Below are 26,026 nucleotides of genomic sequence, written 5' to 3' on the forward strand. Positions count from 1 at the left end.
ATATGAGCTAGAGAAACCAACAGACGAAGTTGGAAAGGTTTATGTACCGTACACTTGAAAAATGTAGGTTTAGTATATCAATAGTCTACAAAGAATACAGTGTTGTGTAAAAAATTGAAAGTTAATGGAGTAACTGAGGAACATCCTATAAAAACACAGTGAGTGAGCTAGTGTTGCTCACAGTTTCTCAGAAGTATCTGTAAAAAAAATGATTACACGCCATCAAAGCCCTTTCTCATTCTTGCGTTTGTTGTTTTATCGTTTGAGGTGTAACTAGAGTGAAACTTGTCAGTTCAGTCTTCTATCTGAAAGATTTTTCTTCCTCCCGCAAAAAGCCCTTCTAGTGAAAGATCGTCACAAAACAAAAATCTGTGAGTCTTGAAAGAGCAATCAAGAAAGCTTTTAAATTGTTAGCAATAGTGGGAACTCTGTTTTGAAAGCAGCTGTTCTTAAATGAGCTAGGCAAAATTTCGCTTAATTTGCTAACACGCACCGCATGAAAAAATTTACCTGGTTGTTATTTTCACAATTGATGGGGAGGGGGAGGGCAGCACTCTGTACATAAGACTGTTTCTAACTAAGCCTTTCAAAAAAGACATTTCCCCTAATTGCACCCTTTTTAAATGCAAGAGCGTATTGGAAATTGCTGTCGCTGAAGGTAATATACACTTTGCAGCTATAAATGTCAAAGCAATCTAGCATTTTTTTCCCCACTACGTAACTGTTCTAGGGCTTTAAAGTGTATATATAGTTCAGAAAAAAAAACTAATTAGCTGATGCATATTTTTGGGGTACCCTGATTTTATTACATTTTCCGTATCAGTGTAGTTCCATTTTATACTCCCGGGTGTGCTGATTGTGGATGTCGAATTAGCATTTGAGAGCAGCACAATTAGTCATATTCCCAGTTTGTATGTTAATGCAGAGTGGAAAGAGGACTTCTTGGAGTGCAAAAGCAGTACAGTAAAGTCAGCTCCGTGTTACACAGTTTATATTTCCGAGGAAATGGACATCTCTCCAGTGTGCTATTAATTCAATGGCTGCCACTGACGGCAATAGACGTCCAGTGCATTTGGACTGAGAGTCTGGCAGTGAATGAATGAATAAACACTATCAAGGTTCCGGTAAACTGCAGTAATATAACTCATCCTTTGGAAAGGATCAATGAGATATATGCCTATACTGATGCTTTTTGTTAGCTAGTCTTTGGCATTTTGCATTGTTTGTTAGCATTAAGCTAAGGAGATGAAGCTATCAAGAAATATGGCTGTATGTGGTTTTTTTGGCCCGTTTTGTGTCGCTCCAACATTTGTGTTCAAATACCTGTTGCTAATACAGTAGCAGTGTCATTTTTGGCAGCTCTTTTATTTTTTGTCTTAGTCTCAGGGCCCAAATACACTGGGCGCATCTTCGTTTCGGGTTCGATCCGGGTCCGGCAAAAATAGCGCCGGAGCCAATGCGTTCCTGTATCCTATTGTTCAACGAATACCGGCCACGTAAGTCCTATGGATTGACTGCGGACCATCTCTGGCTATTTTCGATTTTTGCCGGAGTCACATTCGTCAAGATGGGCTGATCCAGGCCTGGAGTCAACAGCCCAGTGTCTTTTTTTTTTTTTTTTTTTTTAAACCTGTCCTGTTCAGCTGTTTGACACAAAGAATTGACGTCTAAGTGCCCGGTTGGTCTAAATAGTTTCAATGTTTTACATTGAAAGTATGACATACTCCCATTGTGATCATTCACCGTACCTCGTTTATAATGACAAAGCAGCGAACAGGAAGGGCTTATGGTGGAACAGAAGAAAAGAAACAAGAGAAGAAAGAAAAGAAACACAAACAACAACAAGAAATACATTGAACGCCTACACTAACTACTAATATGTTGGTGCTATCGTCAGCTAGATGTATTTCCGGTTGACACCAGGTGGGGGGCCTGTTGACCAGGGAAAGAGGGGGACGGGGGTGGGGGAGTCTATAAGCTAAGTGATTGAAAGGGGTAGAGTGTACACAAATCAGCTCTGTGATCTAGAACCCAGTAATCATGTGAATCCCTTGAGAGTGTAAGCCCATTGGCGACCGACCCTACGCCGCCTCATCACCAATCCCGGGACCCTCCACCCGAGCGCACCCTATCACATCCAGCCGCATGCGAGCCCCACCAAGTGCGTGACAGCCACGCAGACGAGCGGAGACGCCACGCGAGCGCCAATCCAGGGCCACGGCCCCACCCAGCCTGCCCGGGGGGGGGGTTCAGCGCAGCCCATCTCTCCTCCCGCAGCCCAGCAAAGGAGCCATCGTCCCCCCCACCCCCCGGGCAGGCTGGGTGGGGGCCGTGGCCCCCGGCGCACCCATCAACTGGAGACTGCGTTTCGTGGAAACAATATGCCGCCCTTTCCACCATTGTAGTGGGTTATTTTTCAGGGTTAAAAACTCACGATCTCTGTACCGCTTCACACTAGCTCTGTCCCATGCGAACAGATCTGGCTGCGTTAGTCACTTTAAAGTCCGACTGTTGTTTTCCTGGGTGCGTTGAAAATCAATCGCTGCACGTCGCTGGTGTGGTGTGCAAACTGGCCATCGTTTTAGCATGTTGCTTCGTTGCCACTACTAGTTTCATTTTGGGCTGTGAAGAAAACGCTACGGAGCGTGCGTTACAGTGGTTGTGTTAGCTCTCGCGTTGTTATGACACGCCCGTGATGATCGGGTAATGACGGCGACTACTAGCGGTTCTGCCGAAATGAATGGGAAGTTGAGGCAACCATGACAGCGGTCACAATCTAAGTGCGCTGTGTGGTGAATGACTCAAGCGCAGCATGAGAGGTAAAAGCTAAATTATTATCATATTAAGCAATGCATTGAACTAGGCATTAGAAGCCGATTCTTGTGCTCGCGATAGCAGAATTCTTTCTCCTCATTGAATATTTAATGGCTAATTACTGTCGAATGGTAACTTTACTATCGATACAGCTGTATCTCTCACCTGTAAAACCGGATAGCCGGTCGTATCGGTTTATCGTTCTCAAGCTTACTAAAATGCGTGCTAACAACACATACAATAAGAAAATATCACACATTGTGAATTTATGACGAAAGCTATGGCGAATTCGTCTCGTTCTCGTCTCATCAGACGAAACCTGGCATCCAACTAGTCATGTTTTAGTCTCCGAAGTCACGCTTTCAACTCGTCATCGTGACGTCATCGTCGTGAAAAAAATTGTGGTTGACGAAATACTTCCGTAATCGTCATCGCTGACGAAAACAACACTGGCTCATTGGGTTCATTGAAACACACTCATGCTTTTTGTTAGCTCGTCTTTGACATTTTGCAGTGTTTGTTAGCATTAAGCTAAGGAGATTTCGCTATCAAGAAAATATGGCTGTATGTGTTTTTTTTGTCTGTTTTGCGTGCTCCACTGTTTCTGTTCAAATATCTGTTGCTCATACAGTTAATTCTAACACACTGAGGCTTTTTGTTAGCATATCCTTGGCACTTTGCATATTGTTTGTTAGCATTAAGCTAAGGAAGGGTGACCAAACATCCTCTTTTGCCTGGACAAGTCTTCTTGTTACGTGCCCTCCGGAGTGTCCAGCAGTGTTTCATAAATTCATGAAAATGTCCGGGTTTTATGATTTTTCACTGGACCAATTTGAAGAGAATCCCTCCGGCCGCTAGGAGGCAGCGCCTGCCTGCGTTGACGTGGCTCCTACTAGTAGGGGCAAGAGAAAGAGTAGATTTTCTTTTTTGTTGGCAGTTTACTCTTTGTTTCATGGGGAATTACCACCATCTACTGACATTTTGGTGAGAGATCAGACTACAGTAAGGAGTTCAATAAGGAGTTCTACAAGACGTGGCTCCATACACCTTTCTGTAAGTTTATCTCCTGTTAATGTCGTTCACGTGTCTTCTGTTGTTTATAGGGTTATATGTGTACACAGAGATGCAGTATATTTTATGAGTCTTGTAATTGTTCTGCGTTAGTTCATTTGGTTGAATGCTAGTATTCTAAGTAGCGGTGTTTGTGATGAGTTTTTTATTATTATTTTTTTTTACGATAAGTAGGTATATAATGGCAACGTTTGACTTCTGTCGGAGATTTGAACTGGTGTAATCTGTAAAAATTCCGTTTGGTGTTGCAGCTTTGCACTGCCGATGATTGTAAACATTTATAGCAAAGTCTGATTTTGCCTGGGCTCCCGTACTCGCTAATAGGGTAGCAATCAGTGAGCTCGGCCGCGCTAGGCATTATGGGCAATGTAGTTTTGAACTGCTGCGTTTGGAAACATGCTGGTTGAATAGCTTGTCAGTTCATTTCGGTTATTGTTTGCGTACAATCTAGTACATTGAATGAGAAGAAAAATTGAGTGGGAATAACAATTTGTCAACGACAATTGTCATGATAGTAATTTTTAAAAAATGTTGAGTTGGCACATAGCCTACTCTGTGTGTGTATTGACTGGACTACATTTCCATGGGTCTGCATTATATTATTTTTTAAATCATGATTCGGTTTTTATTTTATTTTAATTGTTTGTTTGTTTTTTTTTTTGTTTTTTTAGAAAGAATAAAGCCTATTGAGTAACCATTTGAGTAACAAAAAGTGTGTGATATAGGCATCTTGAGTGATCTTCAAGTAAAATTCAAGTATCTCGAGGCCGGGCCGAGTGTTCTCTTTTTTGGAAATCAAAATATGGTCACCCTAAGCCAGGGGTGCCCAACCTTTTTTGCACCACGGACCGGTGTTATTTGGGTCTTTTTTTTCACGGACCGGTGTTCTGACAAATTTTGAAACCCATCAAAAATTGCAACGATGCAGTTCTGCGCTTGCTCGTAACGTTAAACATAGCCGCAAAATGCGCAAATGCAGCTATTCCAAAGTAAACACTGTAAACTTTCTTGAGAGAAAGGAATATTAACGTTTGATCATGGAAGGACTTGTAGAAAAGTTCTCCTCAGATTCATCCTGCCATGTAAGCTTCACACAACAGCTGCACACCGCGCTTACCATTAATGACTTCGCCTTGTCGTTAAACATTAATTAAGAACCCTGCTTCACAAAGATACGATGTTGGAAATTGTAGCAAGGTTTTCAACGCTCTTGTCGCGATGTCAGGATATTCCAGAATGACTTTAATCCAGAACCTCGGTGGAGTTGTTGTCTCAAATGTACGTTTAATAAGGTCACCGTCATTTGCGATCTCTCGGTTTATTCACAAACGGGTCACGAATCCACTCCTTCGCAGTTCGTGGGTCTTCGAGGTTGTAGGCTCGTCAGGTGCCCTTTTTGCCGTAAAAATATCCTTTTCCTTTGTTATCTTCGCTCGTGTGGGGGCTAATTATTTCCGGGAACAAATGTGCTGCGCCGCGGCCTAGTAATACGCTATTATCGAGGACAAGCGCACATAGATATATTATATACACAAACAAGATGTATTTCTAGCAGTCCAATCAATGGACTTCTATGACAACATTGTAATCTATCCCGTAGTATTATATCTAGAGTAGACAGAGATATTGGTGTGTTAAGCAGGGGCACAGGGTTAATTCGGCCAGAATGCGGTCATTATTAAATTATTTTTTTCTTTGCGGCCCGGTCGCAAAGGCGCCACGGACCGGTACCGGTCCGCGGCCCGGCAGATGGGGACCCCTGCGGCCTAAGCTAAGGAGATGAAGGTATATGTGGTTGTTTAAAATTCAAAATGTGTGATTATATTTATTTGGGACAGTAAACTTAAACTAGGAATGTCAAACAGATTTAAGGCTCCTTTTTTGAAGAATTGTTCACCCAATGCCAAACTGAAAAGCAAAACAACTGTTCCAATCTTGAAAAATAAGTACTTTGAGGCACTTGTACGCAACCTTGTGCTGTTTGACATTGACCTTATGGTTGAAAAATATAAAATTGCACAAAAACACCTTGGAAAATCAGGGTTTAAATCCCAGTTGCAGCTTTCCATTTCTCAATTATGAACTATTAGCCAAAATTTGAACCCATACTCTCTCAACAGTGAGGTATTCATGCAAACCGCTTGCACACAGTGCGATTAATTTTCTAAACTTTCTTTGCCGCAATCTTTTTTATCACTGAGGTTACGGCTGTGTTAATTTGAAGCAACGTGAGCTTTGTGCTATGCGTTCGTATACGAAACCCCTGAAGGGATGATTTCCAGACGCAGAATTTTTCATGGTTTTGTACCTCACAGCACTAATTGAAAAGATTAGTAATGTGCGAATAGCAGGCATCATTGTATCGCTTTTCATTCGGAAAAGGATGAATTCAGAATGCGTTTGATTAAAGAAAAAAAAGTATTGAGAAATGCATGAAGAGTATGAAAATAATTGCTGTTAAACTGGGCTGAGCAGTACACTTTCTGCCTGGCTTGCTGTGTTTTGATTAGTCCAGCCTCTGGTACAAAAGCAGCACACAATTAAACGCGGGCGCACGAAAGGCAAGTGGGTCAGACGTATTGTTGTCGTTGTTTTTCCCAATGCAGGGAAAGCAAATGGAAGCAAAAACACAAGAAAAGTAGGAGACAGATGTTGCGAAATCAGCGTCACTTTGGAGGGGAATAATAAGAGGGCCAATGGAACGTGGCCCTCGACATCAAGCGTTAGATAGCCTAGTACACGGGGGTTAATTTGAGCCGGATCTTGCTGAAACGAGATCTGGCACCTCTTGATTTTGACCTCCCTGTGTTCCGGGACTTATTTGAGCAGATCTGGCACCTCTCGTGTATAGAAAATAAAAATAATATAAAAATGTTGGGGGGGGGGGAATGAGGGGAGTCGTTGATGGCTTTCTCCACTTTATTGTGGCAACAATAAGAAACCAATAAACAAATTAACAGCAGAATACCGCCACAGTTGACCGCGAACTTTTGCTTCTCGTCCGTCTCCCCCTCGCTTCCTACTACTCACAGCTCTCCAGTCCCAGTGTCTCTTAAAGGGACCGTGCATAGTGTCTTGTTTTGAGCTTTTTGTTGATACAGTACACACATGGAGCTAACAGCACGAACACAACTTGTGGCTCTCGGCAGACTGTACCTCTCTATCTCACTCCCGCATCACATGACCAAAACAATAGTAACGTTGCGTGCACTTCAGGGTGCCTCGGAAAACATAATATCAGAATATATATATATATATATATATATATATATATATATATATAATATATATACAGTGCCTTGCAAAAGTATTCGGCCCCCTTGAACCTTGCAACCTTTCGCCACATTTCAGGCTTCAAACATAAAGATATAACATTTTAATTTTTTGTCAAGAATCAACAACAAGTGGGACACAATCGTGAAGTGGAACAAAATTTATTGGATAATTTAAACTTTTTTAACAAATAAAAAACTGAAAAGTGGGGCGTGCAATATTATTCGGCCCCCCTTGCGTTAATACTTTGTAGCGCCACCTTTTGCTCCAATTACAGCTGCAAGTCGCTTGGGGTATGTTTCTATCAGTTTTGCACATCGAGAGACTGACATTCTTGCCCATTCTTCCTTGCAAAACAGCTCGAGCTCAGTGAGGTTGGATGGAGAGTGTTTGTGAACAGCAGTCTTCAGCTCTTTCCACGGAATCTCGATTGGATTCAGGTCTGGACTTTGACTTGGCCATTCTAACACCTGGATACGTTTATTTTTGAACCATTTTATTGTAGATTTGGCTTTATGTTTTGGATCTTTGTCCTGTTGGAAGATAAATCTCCGTCCCAGTCTCAGGTCTTGTGCAGATACCAACAGGTTTTCTTCCAGAATGTTCCTGTATTTGGCTGCATCCATCTTCCCGTCAATTTTAACCATCTTCCCTGTCCCTGCTGAAGAAAAGCAGGCCCAAACCATGATGCTGCCACCACCATGTTTGACAGTGGGGATGGTGTGTTCAGGGTGATGAGCTGTGTTGCTTTTACGCCAAACATATCGTTTTGCATTGTGGCCAAAAAGTTCCATTTTGGTTTCATCTGACCAGAGCGCCTTCTTCCACATGTTTGGTGTGTCTCCCAGGTGGCTTGTGGCAAACTTTAAACGAGACTTTTTATGGATATCTTTGAGAAATGGCTTTCTTCTTGCCACTCTTCCATAAAGGCCAGATTTGTGCAGTGTACGACTGATTGTTGTCCTATGGACAGACTCTCCCACCTCAGCTGTAGATCTCTGCAGTTCATCCAGAGTGATCATGGGCCTCTTGGCTGCCTCTCTGATCAGTTTTCTCCTTGTTTGAGAAGAAAGTTTGGAAGGACGGCCGGGTCTTGCAGTGGTCTGGTGCTCCTTCCATTTCAATATGATGGCTTGCACAGTGCTCCTTGAGATGTTTAAAGCTTGGGAAATCTTTTTGTATCCAAATCCGGCTTTAAACTTCTCCACAACAGTATCTCGGACCTGCCTGGTGTGTTCCTTGGTTTTCATAATGCTCTCTGCACTTTAAACAGAACCCTGAGACTATCACAGAGCAGGTGCATTTATACGGAGACTTGATTACACACAGGTGGATTCTATTTATCATCATCGGTAATTTAGGACAACATTGGATCATTCAGAGATCCTCACTGAACTTCTGGAGTGAGTTTGCTGCACTGAAAGTAAAGGGGCCGAATAATATTGCACGCCCCACTTTTCAGTTTTTTATTTTTTAAAAAAGTTTAAATTATCCAATAAATGTTGTTCCACTTCACGATTGTGTCCCACTTGTTGTTGATTCTTGACAAAAAAATTAAATTTCATATCTTTATGTTTGAAGCCTGAAATGTGGCGAAAGGTTGCAAGATTCAAGGGGGCCGAATACTTTTGCAAGGCACTGTATATAAATAAATTTTCCTTGCCTTGCCAGTACGGTTGCCAACTCCCTGAAAAGATTAAAAAAAAAAAAAAAAAAAAAAAAACACATCCTTGGTAGTGCCGGCCGGCCTTATAACCGTCACCCTTGGATTAAATTTTGAACAGTGATTTAAAAAATTTTTTTTTTTTTTTATTGTCAACACATGTAGTCCTTGGGTTACGACATTCCCGACTTCTGTGATTCCAACTTTGCGACGCCGGAGTTTTTTTTAATCATATAGACTTTTGTTTTGTGATGCATGCTTTATCTTGGCACAGGAAGCGTACAGCAGGTAGTACTAATGACACGCGAGTAAAAGCGCATGTACACACAAAGAAAACTGTATTTGCGCACACAAAGAAGAGCGCGACTTACTCGAGTTGCTCCAGTATTCCTTTCAGTTTTAGATTCTTGGTAAAAAGCAAAAAAAAAAAAAAAAGTGCAGTTAATATTTTACGTACCGTATTGACCCGAATATAAGACGGTGTTTTTTGCATTTAAATAAGAATGAAAAAGAGGGGGTCGTCTTATATTCGTGGTCTAGACATAATACCCATTCACGACGCTAGATGGCGCCAGATATCATTGAAGCGATGTTCTGTCATGACAGATCTCAGCTACTCCCCTCATTCACGACGCTATATGGCGCCAGATATCATTGAAGCGATGTTCTGTCATCACAGATCTCAGCTACTCTCAAGTTTAACCAGTTTGCATCATTTTATTGCAATGTTTTTCCTTATTCAGATTTGTTTCAAGACCACAGTTAGACTTCATTTCGATGGTTAATGCAGTTATTGCATTTTGTTGGTTTATCACAATAGATTGGTTTATTTACATTTCAAAAACCAGAAGCCATTCATTTACGAATGTGATTGCACTTTAGTTTACAAATTTAAATGTTCAGATATTAAGATTTGAATGAGGCAAAATAACATGCTTTTTCTCTCAAATATATTGTTATAATCATTTGTTTCGGATGTACTGTAATTATTTTCTGTATAAAAAATGATTTGGTGTTCAAAAAGTCTTTTTTCAAACTTGAGTCTTGAAAAAGAGGGAGTCATCTTATAATCAGGGCCGTCTTATATTCGGGCCAATACGGTAATTATAATAATTTTCAATGATGGACGATGGACTGACACACAGCATGTCACAAGTGACATAACTAGACACTGCTAAGATGCAGGCTAACTACACATAAAATGTCACACATTGTTAACATGTGACGAAAACTGTAGCTTATTTTCGTCTCGTTCTCGTCTCGTCAGATGAAAACTGGCGTTGATCTCGTTTTCGTCTCCCAAAACAATTTTTTAGCTCGTTATCGTCTCGTCATGTTCGTTATCGTCACAGTTGTTAAAAACAACACTGGTTCACGTACATATTAGAGATGTCCCGATCGATCATGTCATTTTCAAAGTATCGAAATCGGCAAAAAAATATCGGCCATGCCTTTTTTTAATATATTTTTTAATTAAATCGTTTTCTAAATGTATTTAACATTACAGACATAATATGTTACACTCATCCAGAGTCTTTAGTTTAGGCTTAAGGTACCGATAACGGGGGTAATTAATTTTTTAAAAATGTATCACATAATATATTTAACGAAATTAATGTATGCGTTGCACGACCCACTCACGCATTGTCGCGCTCAATCTGTAATGGCGCCGTTTTACCCATTTAGAGAGATAAAAGGCAGTGTAAAATGAGTAGAGTGCATTTTGGCAGCCTTTGGAGCCATTTTTTAATAGGCTAAGGCCTTACAATCCCTCTTCCTACGATTAGAAATATCATGGGAAGCAATGTGGGGAAGCAAGGTGGCAGTTGATCTTTTTCTTGACACCTTATGTTATTTTCCAACGCAGAGAAGATACAGCTGTGGTCAAAAGTTTACATACACTTGTGAAGAACATAATGTCATGGCTCTCTTGAGTTTCCAGTTATTTCTACAACTCTGATTTTTCTCTGATAGAGTGATTGGAACAGATACTTCTTTGTCAAAAAAAACATTCATGAAGTTTGGTTCTTTTATGATTTTATTATGGGTTAACAGAAAAAGTGATCAAATCTGCTGGGTCAAAAATATACATACATGGATATGAAAAAGCCAATCATTGACTTGAACAAGTCAAGAAAGTCACTTGGAGCCATTTCAAAGCAGCTGCAACAGTGCAAACAATTGTTTGTAAGTATAAAGTGCAAGGCACTGTTCTGTCACTGCCACGATCAGGAAGAAAACGCAAGCTATCACCTGCTGCTGAGAGAAAATTGGTCAGGAGGGTGAAGATTCAACCAAGAATCACCAAACAGCAGATCTGCCAAGAATTAGAAGCTGCTGGAACACAGGTGTCAGTGTTCACAGTCAAGCGTGTTTTGCATCTCCATGGACTGAGAGGCTGCCGTGGAAGAAGGAAGCCCTTGCTCCAAAAGCGGCACCTTAAGGCTCGACTGAAGTTTGCTGCTGATCACAAGGACAAAGATAAGACCTTCTGGAGGAAAGTTCTGTGGTCAGACGAAACAAAAATCGAGCTGTTTGGCCACAATGCCCAGCAATATGTTTGGAGGAGAAAAGGTGAGGCCTTTAACCCCAAGTACACCATGCCTACCATCAAGCACGGTGGTGGAAGTATTATGCTGTGGGGCTGTTTTGCTGCCAATGGAACTGGTGCTTTACAGAGAGTAAATGGGATAATGAAGAAGGAGGATTACCTTCAAATTCTTCAAGATAACCTAACGTAATTAGCCCAAAGATTGGGTCTTGGGCGCAGTTGGGTGTTCCAACAGGACAATAACCCCAAACACACATCAAAAGTGGTAATGGAATGGCTCAAATGGCCTTCCCAAAGTCCTGACTCAAACCCCATTGAGAACTTGTGGACAATGCTGAAGAAACAAGTCCATGTCAGAAAGCCATCAAATTTAACTGAACTGCACCAATTCTGTCAAGAGGAGTGGTCAAAGATTCAACCAGAAGCTTGCCAGAAGCTTGTGGATGGCTACCAAAAGCGCCTAATTGAAGTGAAAATGGCCAAGGGACATGTTACCAAATATGAGCGCTGCTGTATGTATATTTTTGACCCAGCAGATTTGATCCCTTTTTTCTGTTCACCCATAAGTCATAAAAGAACCAAACTTCATGAATGTTTTTTGTGACAAAGAAGCATCAGTTCCAATCACTCTATCAGAGAAAAATCAGAGTTGTAGAAATAACTGGAAACTCAAGAGAGCCATGACATTATGTTCTTCACAAGTGTATGTAAACTTTTGACCACAACTGTATATCCATTGGTAGCACTAGGCACAGTCATGGGTCCACTTCCCATCATGCATTTGGGTTGAATGGCTGCAGTATCATTTACTGAAAGCTCAACAAATACACTAGATGGCAATATTTAGTCACAACATACAAAGTCACAAGTCTTTCTATCCGTGGATCCCCCTCACAGAAAGAATGTAATAATGTAAATGCCATCTAGAGGATTTATTGTCATAATAAACAAATACAGAACTTAATTACTGTATGTTGAACGTATATATTCGTCCGAGTTTTATTCATTTTTTTCTTAATGCATTGCCAAAATGTATATGATCGAGAAAAATTATCAGGAATGATTGGAATTGAATTGGGAGCAAAAAAAAAAAAAGCAATCGGTTGGGAGCAAAAAAACATGATCGGAACAACCCTAGTACATATTATTGAAAAACACTATACCAGTATTAGTTGGTTCTACAAATCTGACACTTTTTTTCTGGTTTTATGACAACACGGGACAAAGTGCATCCTTTGTAAGCTTGTTTTTGAATACGGGACGATTCCATTTTTCAAGGGAAGTTTGGCAACCCTGTAGCCTAGCCCCATAAAATTCACAATTTAGCATCACTCATCTCATTTTGGTGAGTTACCTAGTTAGCGTTTGATTCCTAGAATTTGCCCCAACTTCTTATAAATGTTAACAAAACCGGTGACTTTCTTAAAGCAGGGCATTAAATATTGATTCAGTTTTTGAAGTTGAACAACTTCAGGTACATTGAGGTCATAAGTGCGTCCCTGTGATTGTGCTTTGATTCTCACACCTCGCCTCATGAATAGCTCTAAAAACAACTAGGTTATGCAAATAGGTACGAGTACAACCGCAAGCTGCCTCACCCTCTACAGTACACCCATTCCTTCAAGGTAAATTTCATGATGGATGAACTGAGGCTTGCCAGCACCTCATTTTAATTTCTTTTGCTTCATCTCTTGTGTGGCTAAACGATCCATTTGCATCTCATCGCGATGCGAATGGAGACTGGAGGGTGCGTTGCTTACCGGCGGGATGAGGCCGTCTCATCCTCATGGTGATAAATGAATGGGAGACTTGGAAAAATCTTGTTAGTTATGAAAATATACTTGGATTCACTGCTTAAAACTTGTCAAGGAATAGATATGACGGGTGCACTGATCACAATTTTGTAGCCGATCACTGATTTTTAAAAAATCTGACCAACTGATTTCGATTTATGCTGGTGCCGATTTTTATCATTAATAATGCCATCCACCTAACATCCAATTAAACTTGTTTTATTATAAAACATTTAACTTTGCCTGTGACACAAGACTTTTTATATATATATTAAGGCTGCCAAATGATTAAAATTTTTAATCGAGTTAATCACAGCTTAGAAATTAATTAATCGTAATTCATCGCAATTCAAACCATCTAAAATATGCCATATTTTTCTGTAAATTATTGTTGGAATGGAAAGATAAGACGGATATATACATTCAACATACAGTACATAAGTTCTGTATTTGTATATCATAACAAATTCACAAGATGGCATTAACATTATTAACATTCTTTCTTTGAGAGGGATCCACGGATAGAAAGACTTGTAATTCTTAAAGGATAAATGTGAGTTTGTATATTGTGACTAAATATTGCCATCTATTCTATTTGTTGAGCTTTCAGTAAATGATACTCTAGTGATTTAACTATTTTGCCCAAATGCATGATGGGAAGTGGTGCAACCATGACTGTGTGTGGTGGCAGCAATTGATATATCTTCTCTGCAATGGGAACAATGCTGGGTGTTAAGAAAAAGATCAACTCCTGTCATTCTTCCCACAATATGACAAGTTGTTGTGGGAGAGATGTTAAAGCTTCAGCCAACTAAAAGCATGGTTACAATGACTGCTTGTATCCACTCCACTCACTTGACACTGCCTCTTAGCTCTGTATATAAGTAAAACAGCGCCATTATAAATTGGTTGCGGCAATGCGTGAGTGGGTAGTGCTGCACATGCGTTAAATATTTTAACCTGATTAATCAAAAAAATTAATTACCGCCCGTTAACGCGATAAAGTTGACAGCCCTAAAAAAATATATATATATATATATATATATATATATATATATTAGGGTTGTCAAAATTATTGCGTTAACGGGCGGTTATTGAATTTTTTAATTAATCACATTAAAATATTTGACGCAATTAACGCACAAATGCCCCTCTCAAACAGATTAAAATGACAGTAAAGTGAAATGTGTACTTGTTGTGTTTTTGGGAGTTGTATCACCCTCTGCTGGCGCTTGGGTGCGACTGATTTTATAGGCTTCAGCACCCATGAGCATTGTGTAAGAAATTATTGACATCAACAATGGCGGGCTACTAGTTTATTTTTTGATTGAAAATGTTTCATATTTTATTAAAACGAAAATATTAAGAGGGGTTTTAATACAAAATTTCTATAACTTGTACTAACATTCATCTTTTAAGAACTACAAGTCTTTCTATCCATGGATCGCTTTAACAGAATGTTAATAATGGTAATGCCATCTTGTTGATTTATTGTTATAATAAACAAATACAGTACTTATGTACCGTATGTTGAATGTATATATCCATCTTCTGTCTTATCTTTCCATTCCAACAATAATTTACAGAGAAATATGACATATTTTATAGATGGTTTGAATTGCGAATAATTGCGATTAATTACGATTAATTAATTTTTAAGCTGTAATTAACTCGATTAAAAAATGTTATTGTTTGACACCCCTATATATATATATATATATATATATATATATATATATATATATATATTTTTTTTATTATTATTAAATTTATTAGGATCATGGAAGCTTCCACTTGGGGAAAATATATACATACAGTATATCCTGTATATCCATAATATAATAAAAATATACAATACTGTGCAAAAGTTTTAGGCAGGTGTCCTGCCTAAAACCTTATATATTAGGGCTGTCAAACGATTAAAAATTTTAATCGAGTTAATTACAGCTTAAAAATTAATCAATCATAATTAATCGCAATTAATCGCAATTCAGACCATCTATAAAATATGCCATATTTTTCTGTGAATTATGTATATATTCTGTAAAATAAATTGTTGGAATGGAAAGATAAGACACAAGATGGATATATACATTCAACATACGGTACATAAGGACTGTAGTGGTCATTTAACTCTACTATCATTTAAATCTGTCTATGCTGTCCTCACTCCAAAGCGTCTACTTTTTCCAAAGCTAGACAGCTAGTGAACGACGCCTTAATAATCACACTTCTTTTTTCATCTGATTTATTAATAAAATGGCCTCAAACCATTGTAAATTCCATTCTAAATACCAGCCCGATATACAGTATCGGTCAGCCGATATATCGATCTGTCTGTAAAACAGATCCTTTGGCATGTTTCAGTCAATCTGTTGGAAGATACACGATAATATCGGTTACCGATAATTATCGGCCGATAATGGCAATTATGACGTCACACAGATAATGCAGATAAAAAAAAAAAAAAATCAACCGATAATGCAATCCGATAATTATATACTTGATTTAGCCTCCAAATGTGCGCAACTAAGCAGTTTTCTCCACTTCTCCACCGCCGCCTGCTCAACCCCTCCCCTCTCTGAAGTCAGTGTTGAGGCCCTCTCACTAGCGTGCGTTGCTTTTCCCGTGTGTGAAATGAAATAAACGACGCTCTCGCCATCTACAAAACAGTTCCACTAGGCGTAAAGAAAGCGTCCTCATTGAACACCACTAGCACTAACCCAGCAGCCATTTAAAACTGCATCACAATGATTTTTGGAACGAATACGAGGCTGCTGCTAGCGCGAATGCTAAAGCTATTGTAGACACAAATAAACTATGAAGGAAGCAACGGGGTTTGTGACGATACAAGATGCTGCGGTCCTCCCGGAGTCGGGTTGTTTGGGAATTCAGCCCAAAGCGGGTGGTAAACTCCTAAACACCTCACGAGACCGATAGTCGACAAGTAGCTGTCTTCCGACGGAGCCCGCTGGTGTTCTGTCAAAATTTGCTCCCTTATAAAATTTTGCTCCCAAAGCTTTTGTGGCGCTGAAAAAGCCCTCTTTTACATTCAATTGGACTGTCAATGTTATCCAAAGGTGCTAACTAAACTAGATACATCATAAACATACATGTGCAACACGAAAATGGCGTAAATTAATACTTAACGACATGGCGAAGTCGTTAACAGTGAGAGCACGGGGTGCAGTTGCTGTGTGCAGCTAACATGGTAGGATGTGTTTTAGAACTTTTGTACATGTCTTTACATGATCAAACTTAAGTAAATATTCCTTTCATTAAAGAAAGTTTGTAGTGTTTACTTTGAAATCGCTGCATTCGCGGCCATTTTTAACGTTACGAGCATGCGCAAAACCGCAAGGTAGCAATTTTTGATGGGTTGCAAAATTTGTCAGAACACCGGTCCGGTCACGCAGGCCGCCACCGCCTCGCCCTCGGCGGGCAGAGATGAGCCAAGCACCGAATACACTGCAGCGAGCCGGCCGGGGCGGGCGGATATCCGGTACGAACTTAGCTGACGCCGCCACTCCGGTTCAGGACAGAGGCCTGGCGCGGGTGCTAATTTGGCAGACTGAAGGGCACAGGCGGGAGGAAATTCCCGAAATGACCCGATAGCCAAACCCATGGATGAAAAAATAATGCAGTTTATACGACCACGATTCTTCGTGAAAGACATGCCGATCACATCAGTTTTACCATGGACATTTACACAAGTGATGTCAAGAAAGCATGTTTATCATGACAGCGCAGTGGTTAGTTAATAATTTTAACATGCACCAAACCACACAAAGAAGTCATCCAGTCAGCAATGCATTCAGTACGCTTTAAATTTATGACGTCTTAATCAGATCATTCTTCTTAAATCTAGTCAAATAATTTTCCCCAGCTTGTTTGAGTGTTGAAGACAGATGAATGCGCCAGATTATTCCACTTAATTGAACTAAATATTGCCATTTGTTCTTATTAAGCCCAAGCATCTAAAAAAAGTCATTTTTTCACCTAAATCAAGAAAAAATTGCTTTCAAATAATGTTTTGAACCATACATCTTCTTGAATAAAGAACATTTCTGACAAGGTTTTTTTTTTTTTAGGATTATGTATCATAATTTATTGCTTAAAATAAGGCTGTTAAGCTTATTTTCAGCTGGCTACTTTTCTTCAAGAAATCTGAGTGAAATATACTTGAAGTGCTGGCAGTTAATTTCACTTATTTCCAATAGATTTACACTGAAAACAAGGGAATTTAACTAATTTTAAGGAGTTGTGTTTTTGCTGTGTAGCAATGTTATACGTTAGGAATGGCTTACTTTTAAAGGCATTTTTGTGCAACTTATGTATTTACTGTAAGTAATTGTTGCCAAAAGTTTACCATTACACAATGTCAGACAAGCTATCTTTATTTAGATGTTGGAATTTACTACTTGTTCACATTTGATGTTGGAAAAAAAGAGCAATAATATTTTTGCACAGTAATATTTTCTCTAGTGTATATTTTAAAATTTTTACATGAATCTTTTAATAAAATTATCGGCTTGACATTATCGGTTATTGGTTGGAACGAGGAGGAAATTATCGGTTATCGGTATCGGCTGAAAAATGCATTATCGTGCATCACTAGTTGGAAGATTTCAAAATGGAGTTACAAGAACAGAAGAGTCAGCTAAATGCGATTAAGTAGTCATATATGTGCAAGTGAGAAATAAAGGCTCAAAGAAATCAAAATGCTGTCATCAGTGTTCCCTCTAAGCTGCGCGCGTGCGCAATCGCGCACTGCTGGCACCTACTCTGCGCACAAGAAATTCTATGCTGCGCACAAAAAAAAAAAAAAAATCAACAGAAACGTTGTAACTCGGTGAGTGACAGATGTACAGCAAATGATACAATAAGGATCACTTCCGCTACGCAACCAATCATAGCATTGACATTGCTTGCGTATTGCCCAGCCTACACGCGGGGTGTAGGTTAGCAAGCTGACATCAGTGCGTGAGTACGGCGGAGTTGAGAGACGCAAAGGCCAACCCCTTTTATTATGGCGAAACGAACGGGCAGCGACACATCCACTCACCAAGCCAAAGTAAAAAAGAAATGCAGTTCATATATGATGGATTGGCTGTCGGAGCATGTGCAAATAGACGAACAAGCGGTGAAACTGGGTGATATTTCCCGCAAAGCCAAAGTACCAAGTGAGTTTTCAGAGGGAAAAATGTGGACTGAATGGAAGTTGGACTACCTCAAGCGTCATATTCAGCAGAAAAGTCATTTGAAAGCTGTTGAAAATTACGAAGACTCAAGATGGGACAGGGGATTGGTACATTATTGCGGGAGAGTGCAATAGACCGACAGAAGAGAAACAAGCTGTCCCACAAAACAAAATCTGACCCAGAGCAAGTTGAAGTTCTCATTGACAATCACTCTAAAAAATGATTCATGAGGCTAGTTGGTATGACTTGAAAACATGAGCTTTTTCAACATAAAAATGACTTTTTTTTTTTTTTTTACTATTCATTGTTTTATTAAGTTGGTAACTTCTTTAATGGAGTTAATCAAAATTAAATATTAAGAAAGATGTATTAACTTAAAAGTATATTGTTTTTGAATAAGCTTTTCTGCTTTCACGTAACAAAGGGAAAGATTAAGTGAGTGAAATTTAATTTCTATTCCATTATTAAGTTGGTGCAACTTCCTAAATTCCCATCACATGTGCATATTACCACGGGAAAAGAATTGGCCATTTTCTGTCTTACAGTATTTGCAGTTTGAAAGAAAATGAAAACAGATTTCATTACCATATATCAAGCAGCATACTCAAAAAATTACAAAAATGTTTACAACATTTAAATAAATTATCTTAAAACAGGAGTTACTTTTCAATCAGCCTATATTGTTTTTACATTTGCATACATTTTGTTGTACACTTGTTTTGCACTGTGTGTTGCTGTGCCATATCTGTGTATCAAAGTACTGGAAGTACACTTTTCGTTTATACCTGCACCTGAAGTGAACTGTTGACAATGTTTAGGATGTTTATATTGGTTTTGCTCTGCACTGTTATTTTGTCCATTCTTTTGAGTTTTGAAATATATATTTTTTTCCAAATAAAACTGGAGTTGCCATGTCCAATTTATTTTAGAAAAACAAGCTACTCTTAGGCGGCACGGTGGCTGAGTGGTTAGCACGTCCGCCACAGAGTTCTGAGATTAAGGGTTCAATCCCAGGCTTCGGCCTTCCTGTGTGCAGTTTGCAAGTTCTCCCCGCGCCTGCGTGGGTTTCCTCCGAGAACTCTGGTTTCCTCCCGCATCCATGGTAGGCTGATTGAGCACTCTAAATTGTCCGTAGGTATGAGTGTGTGCCTGAATGGTTGTATGTCTCCTTGTGCCCTGCGATTGGCTGGCAACCAGTTCAGGGTGTCCCTGCCTCCTGCCCATAGTTAGCTGAGATAGGCCCCAGCACCTCCGCGACCCTCGTGAGGAAAAAGCGGCATGGAAAATGAATGAGTTACTCCTACTCAATAAATTTAAGTACCATTTTGCATCAACTTTTGAGTTGAGAAATTAAAATGAAGGAGTTATAGCAACCTAAATGAAGTAGTTTTATTTCTTATTAATGCTATAAAAATTGAGTTGGTTCTACACAATAAAGCTTGTGGAGGACAATAAATAATGATGGTTCAACTATACTAATTGAGTTAGTCCAGTTATAAAATTTATAAGGGAAGTACTTAATCATTGCTTAGTTGAATTTACTTAAAAAATTAAATGCAAATTGTTACAACAATTTTTTAAAGTAGAGCCAGTGGATTTTTTTTTAGAGTGATATTTTACTTGCCATCGAAATGAATGCGTCAATGGTGTCAGTTCAACAAATCTGCAATCACATGGCAAAGTATGTGAGTATACCCGAAAGATGGCGAAGTAAAAACTATGCCTTTGAATTTGTAAACTCAATCAATGAGATAGTGGAGAACGAGATAATGTGCAGTGTTATAAATGCACCATGGCATACACCGATAGTAGATGAGAGCACTGACATATCAGTACACCAAATGCTAGTCCTATATATTAAGATGTGAAAAATAAGGTACAATTTAAGTCAGATTGGTGTGTATTCTAGTGACATGGATAAAGATATTTTAATTATGGGTATTAATCATTAAATGCTACTACTAGATAATTTACGGGCAGTAGAAATGCTAATAGGCGTGAAAAGGCGTGATACTGTGTGTGTCCGCCATGTGCCGTATTTTTCGGACAATAAATCGCAGTTTTTTTTTTTTTTTTTTTTTTTTTCTCCATAGTTTGGCAAAGGGTGCGTCTTATACTCTGGAGCGACTTATATGTGAACTTATTCACACATTATAATATCATTGTTGCTAGTTAGCATGTTCTTTATGCTATAGTTATCTGAATAACTCTAAATAGCTATGTTTCATTAACATACCAGGCATGTTCTCAGTTCGTTGTTTATGAGTCATGTAATGTTAGCATACCGTACGTCCACTTATTGAGCCTGTTGTTCTCTATTGTATTTTTATTCTAAATTGCCATGTCTGTTCTTGGTGGTGGATTCTACTGAATGAATTTCCCCCCAAAATGTGACTTATACGCCGGTGCGACAAATATGTTTTTACCTTTTCATTACGCATTTTTTGGCTGGTGCGACTTATTCTCCGGTGCGACTTATAGTCCAAAAAATACGGTACACATCTGATGTTGCTCACCGTGGGCTGCAGTGTGCTCAGGGAGCTTGTGTGTTTGCTCTGAGACATAAAAAATTAGAGGGAACATTGGCTGTCATGTTTTATTGTGGGTAAATATCTCGAGTCTGAAGTCTTCGAATAAGCGTTCCAAAAACATGATCATGTGAAAGCCAAGAAAATTGCTCCGCTTGCAAGCCGGGAGGGAATCTCCAAAAAATCTCCAAGCATGCCAGATAAGATTCCTAGACTGTTTGCTTGGTGTTTTCTAGGGAAATAGGTCTGAAAGCTTATTACGTTGGCAACTGAACAGAATTTGATTTTTTGCAGCAAAAGCTGTTCTCCATTTAGTACACTTTGCAGTCGATGGAAGGATGTTCACTCATTTTTCCATTGAATGCAGTAATCTACATGGAAATATAGGCTAGGTTCTTACTGCAGGTCTTAATGCACAATTCCAATTTTTTGTCATATCTGTTTTATTGACGTGCCTGTTTAGAGTGTCTTTGTCCATTGAGCTCGTTCATGTATTACGCATGGGCACTAATTCGCAGTCCAACACAAGCTGAGCAAACTGACCCGCATGCGCAGATACACATAAGGTTTATGTGCAGTGGCGGACTTGGCAATTTTGGGGCCTAAAGCGAACATATCCAGGGGCCCTCCTAATGGGTCAGGGGTTAAAAAGGTGAGAAGGGTGTGGAGGAAATATGATCTGGTACACTAGGGCCATCCTAAACTAGTAATTTTCTTCTGATTAGTCAGCCGACTAGTTTTACGATTAATCGACTAATATTTTTCTTTTTTTTTTTTTACTAATTTAGCAATGAAATTTTTGTTGACGCTTATTAATTCACAAATCTAATTTGGAACACAAACTCTTTATTAAAGTACAAATAATCATGTAAATAACAATAATTAATATCAAACAATAAGGTTAAATGCTGATAGCATTTACTAGTGCAAAAGAATTTAAAGTAAACAGATTCAGAACACTGACTTTCCAACATTATTCAAAAGAATTCTTTAAAAAAAAAATTCTAGCAATATTATTATAGTATACTACTATATACTTAGTAGTATAGTAGTTATAATTATTCATTGCCAATCATATTTGTCATGAAGAGTGTCATTTGAAAGCTATTCTCAGTGTAGAATCTGTGTTATGTAGTATTTGCTCAACATATTATAATATAAATCCTGAAGTATATGGGATTAACTCCAGAAATCATTATTTATATGACGAACATGACGTGCTTTTGCTGTTAACCAGCTGTTGAGTGTTATTGTATGACTAATTGGAACTGTACTACATTGTTTCGCCACAGGGTGTGCTGTCGTGTATTTTATGTTCGGTGTGAAGAAGAAGAAGAAAGTTAAAAGAGGCATTTGAGGCCTGTTCTCAACTTCTCCCTCACTGCACTTTGCCTCTCATGGAAAGCACGTTCGCTCATGTGTTCGAAATAAACGATAGCCGACGTGCAAAGTAGCAAGTGAGCTGTAAAATAGCGAGCTTAGTGGCGTGAAAACCGCGGGAGAGCTAATTGAAGCTAACGAACAGCTAAGCGGAGCTAAGCGATTCTAAACGGCGCTAAATGAAGCTAAGCGACTGATACTCAGTCCGTCGTCGTGGAACAATCCATTGTAGTGCATGTGTGGGGGGGAAGAGATAATATAAATGTAGCATTCAAATGGCTCTTTTTTGTTTTGTTATTTGTTTGTTTGGTATGTTGACATAATTATACATGACAAATAGTAAGGGGTGCTGCTGGCTCCGGTGGGAGCAAGGGCAGCTGGTTGGGGGGGCCCCCCTACTGGTTGGGGGCCTAAGGCGATCGTTTGCTTTGCCTGAATAGTAAATCCGCTTATGTTTATGTGTGTGCGTCACTTTGCCTCAACTCAGCAATGTAAGCAATTCTGAAATATTGCTCATTTGGTGCACAATAAGATACCAAGCATTATCAGGCTTATCCTTTTATTCTCTTGTATTTTTTATGACTGTTGTCAAGTCCGCTCCTTGCATAGATAAAGTGCCTACGACAGGAGAAAAAAAAAAAAAAAAGTCTTAAATAGCATTATTATATGAACTAAAATCATATTTTGAGACGATTCGACTCCATACAAACTGGCAAAGCACAGATGATGAGAAATATGTCTTTTAATCTACCGTTTAGCCACGCCTACCATTATAGGGCTCTAGCGTCCCCAACAGGAGGATGACGTCGACAGGGTCATGGTTTCATCCGATCTAGAATTCAGCCCGTTGAGGGGGAATTATTCAGAACGAGGAAAATGCAAAGACAAAGAGAGCCGCAAAATGTCATTGTTTCAGTCTCTCTACTCCAATATTTTTGCAGGATATTACTTTCATATAATATGTGATCCAGAGTTATCAGACCTGTGGAAAAGTCTTTTCTTTTTTTTTTTAAATTGGTTTTAATATAGTAAGATGTCACAGTAATCACAATTACCGCAGCAGCCATACAAAAAAAAAAAAAAAAAAAAAAAAAGGTTAAAGTAAGTTATAAAAGTGAAGCGCATTTTCCCACTGAATATTCACAGTTTGACGATGACCAAACTGTTCTATTATATGATTTAACTCATTGAATCCCATTGACGGTGATGGACATCTAATCTAATAATGATTCGACCCTCCCATGTCAAAATGGATTGGACGTCAAGTGCTGTCAATGGCACAGAAAGAGACGCATTCACAGCGAGTCCTCTCATTAGGAGGAGGAATCTCGACGTCTGTCTTAGTCAGTGATGAGCAATGAATTAAACTCGTTACTGTCATCAACAATATATTTTATAAATACAGTCGTGTTTAATACTATTCGAATGGTAAGCTAATAAAATGATTTAAAATTAAAACTACTTTAATATGATGTTTAACAAAGTATTTTATAAAATAATGTTATGCCATGTGCTCCTAAAAAGAGAAATTGAATAATAATGCAACTCATCAGTGACCTTAATCTAGCACTCCAGCAAATATACAGCACATTTAAGATATGATTTAAGACTATGTAATTTGTGATGGACATTTAACCTAATAGTCATTCGCCCCTCCCATCTCAAAACGGATTGGACGTCTAGCGCTGTCAATGGCACAGAGAGGAGCATTTATAGCCAGTCCTCTCAATTTAAATGAATCGGGACATCTATCGTTGTCAATGGTGGGAAATGAATTACCCTTGTCACTGTCATAAACAATACATTTTATAATTATAGTATTACTATTCAAATGGTAAGATAATATATATATATTTTTTTTTTTTTTACAAATTTTTTTACTAAGTATTTTCTGAAATAATAATATGCAATGTGTTCCTAAAAAGAGAATACGAATAATAATGTAACTCATCAGGGACCTTAATCTAGCAGTCCACCACATTTATGATATGATTTTAGTTGAAGTAGTTTTTTTTTTAGCATTGTTATTATTATTACTTCATTTATTAGTAGTATTTTCAATATTCATAATAATAATACTACTGAATGCGTTCCTGAAAAAAGAAGCCTAACAATAATACAACTCATTTAAGCGATTCCAGCAAATACTCATACATTATGAAAGCACATTATATTGCCCTTAATCACACATGATATTGCATTTACAAATGTGTGTGTCTTCAGTCAGCCACTTGAGTTAGGCTGCAGGACAAACAAGTTAGAAAAAAATGCTAATAATAATGAAGATGACTACTTGGTGACAATGACATCTACCGCGGTGGGTGGGTGACATCCTCCAAGCCCACGCGCGCATATTGATCGCCCAGACAGACAACCCACGCCTCGCGAGCGCATCACAAAAACATATCAAGAGCGTGTTAGCAGAAGGAGAAGCGATAAAGAAAGCGTGGATCAATTGGATTAAATACTTACAAGAGCTGGGAGGGGAACTGAGAAGCCCGAGCGGTGCTCAGGAGGAGCACGACCAGGAACACCCTGGCGTGCGCCCTGCAGGTATCCATTGGCAAAATGTGGGAGGTCTGAGGGGCGGGGGGCGAACGTCCCCGCCGCCGATGAATGAGCGAGATGCGGCGGTGTGACGCTCCGTCCGTCTACCCGGCCGCCTCAGCTCTCGCTGCTGGAAAGCTTTGACGCTTCTAATCTGATCAGAGAGACAACAGACGGCTCCAACAGGACAGGTATCGACGGGGCTCCTCCCACCCATGGATGACCATTTCTCCCTCGCTCTCTCTCACTCTGCCTCTCTCTCACTTTGCCCCCCCCCCCCCCTCCCCATTCATTGTTACTGCTCCCTTTCACCATCTCTACTGATTTCCCACTTTGTATTCCCTCGCTTTCTAACTTGTATGACCAATCTCCCTCTTTTACAAAAATGTAATCTCTCTCCCGATGTATCTCTTTTTCCAATATCTGTCTCTTTCTTTTGCATTCTGATTTGGGCTGGGGCACAGAGAAAAGAGGAAGCATAATTCCAGGGCCCAGAATGGCCCCCTATACTGACAAAAATAATTTAACTCGACTATTAATCTGTAATCACATACAGTGCTGGCCAAAAGTATTGGCACCCCTGCAATTCTGTCAGATAAGGCTCAATTTCTCCCAGAAAATGACTACAATTACAAATGTTTTAGTAATATCTTCATTGATTTTGCTTGCAATGAAAAAAAAAAAAAAAAACACAAAAGAGAATCATTTTCAATCAAATCATTATCATTTTACACAAAACTCCAAAAATGGGCCAGACAAAAGTATTGGCACCCTCAGCCTAATACTTGGTAGTAGAACTTTTAGGCAAAATAACCGCTTCCGGTATCCATCAATGAGATTCTTACAATGCTCTGCTGGAATTTTAGACCATTCTTCTTTGGCCAACTGCTCCAGGTCTCAGATTTGAAGGGTGACTTCTCCAAACTGCCATTTTCAGATCTCCCCACAGGTGTTTTATGGGATTCAAGTCTGGACTGATTGCTGGCCACTTTAGAAGTCTCCAGTGCTTTCTCTCAAACCATTTTCTAGTGCTTTTTGAAGTGTGTTTTTGGTCATTGTTCTGCTGAAAGACCCATGACCTCTGAGGGGGACCCAGTTTTCTCACACTGGGCCCTGCATTATGCTGCAAAATTTGTTGGTAGTCTTCAAACTTCAAAATGTCATGCACACGGTCAAGCAGTCCAGTGCAAGAGGAAGCAAAGCAA

The 26,026-nt window shown here is 39.2% G+C and overlaps 1 protein-coding gene across 3 annotated transcripts in view; it reads right to left on the reverse strand.

The window, feature by feature from the left end:
• LOC130916769 (voltage-dependent calcium channel subunit alpha-2/delta-1) overlaps positions 1 to 25,028 on the reverse strand; it is a 258,325-nt gene extending 233,297 nt beyond the window's left edge. For all 3 annotated transcript variants that reach the window (XM_057837728.1, XM_057837729.1, XM_057837726.1), the window contains exon 1: positions 24,747 to 25,028. In XM_057837728.1, coding sequence (XP_057693711.1) covers positions 24,747 to 24,835 — 89 coding nt within the window. In that variant the 5' untranslated portion in view covers positions 24,836 to 25,028. The remainder of the gene's footprint in view (positions 1 to 24,746) is intronic.
• Positions 25,029 to 26,026: the final 998 nt, after the last annotated feature.

This window comes from Corythoichthys intestinalis, chromosome 5, assembly GCF_030265065.1.
Source record: "Corythoichthys intestinalis isolate RoL2023-P3 chromosome 5, ASM3026506v1, whole genome shotgun sequence".
NCBI classification, from domain to species: Eukaryota; Metazoa; Chordata; class Actinopteri; order Syngnathiformes; family Syngnathidae; genus Corythoichthys; species Corythoichthys intestinalis.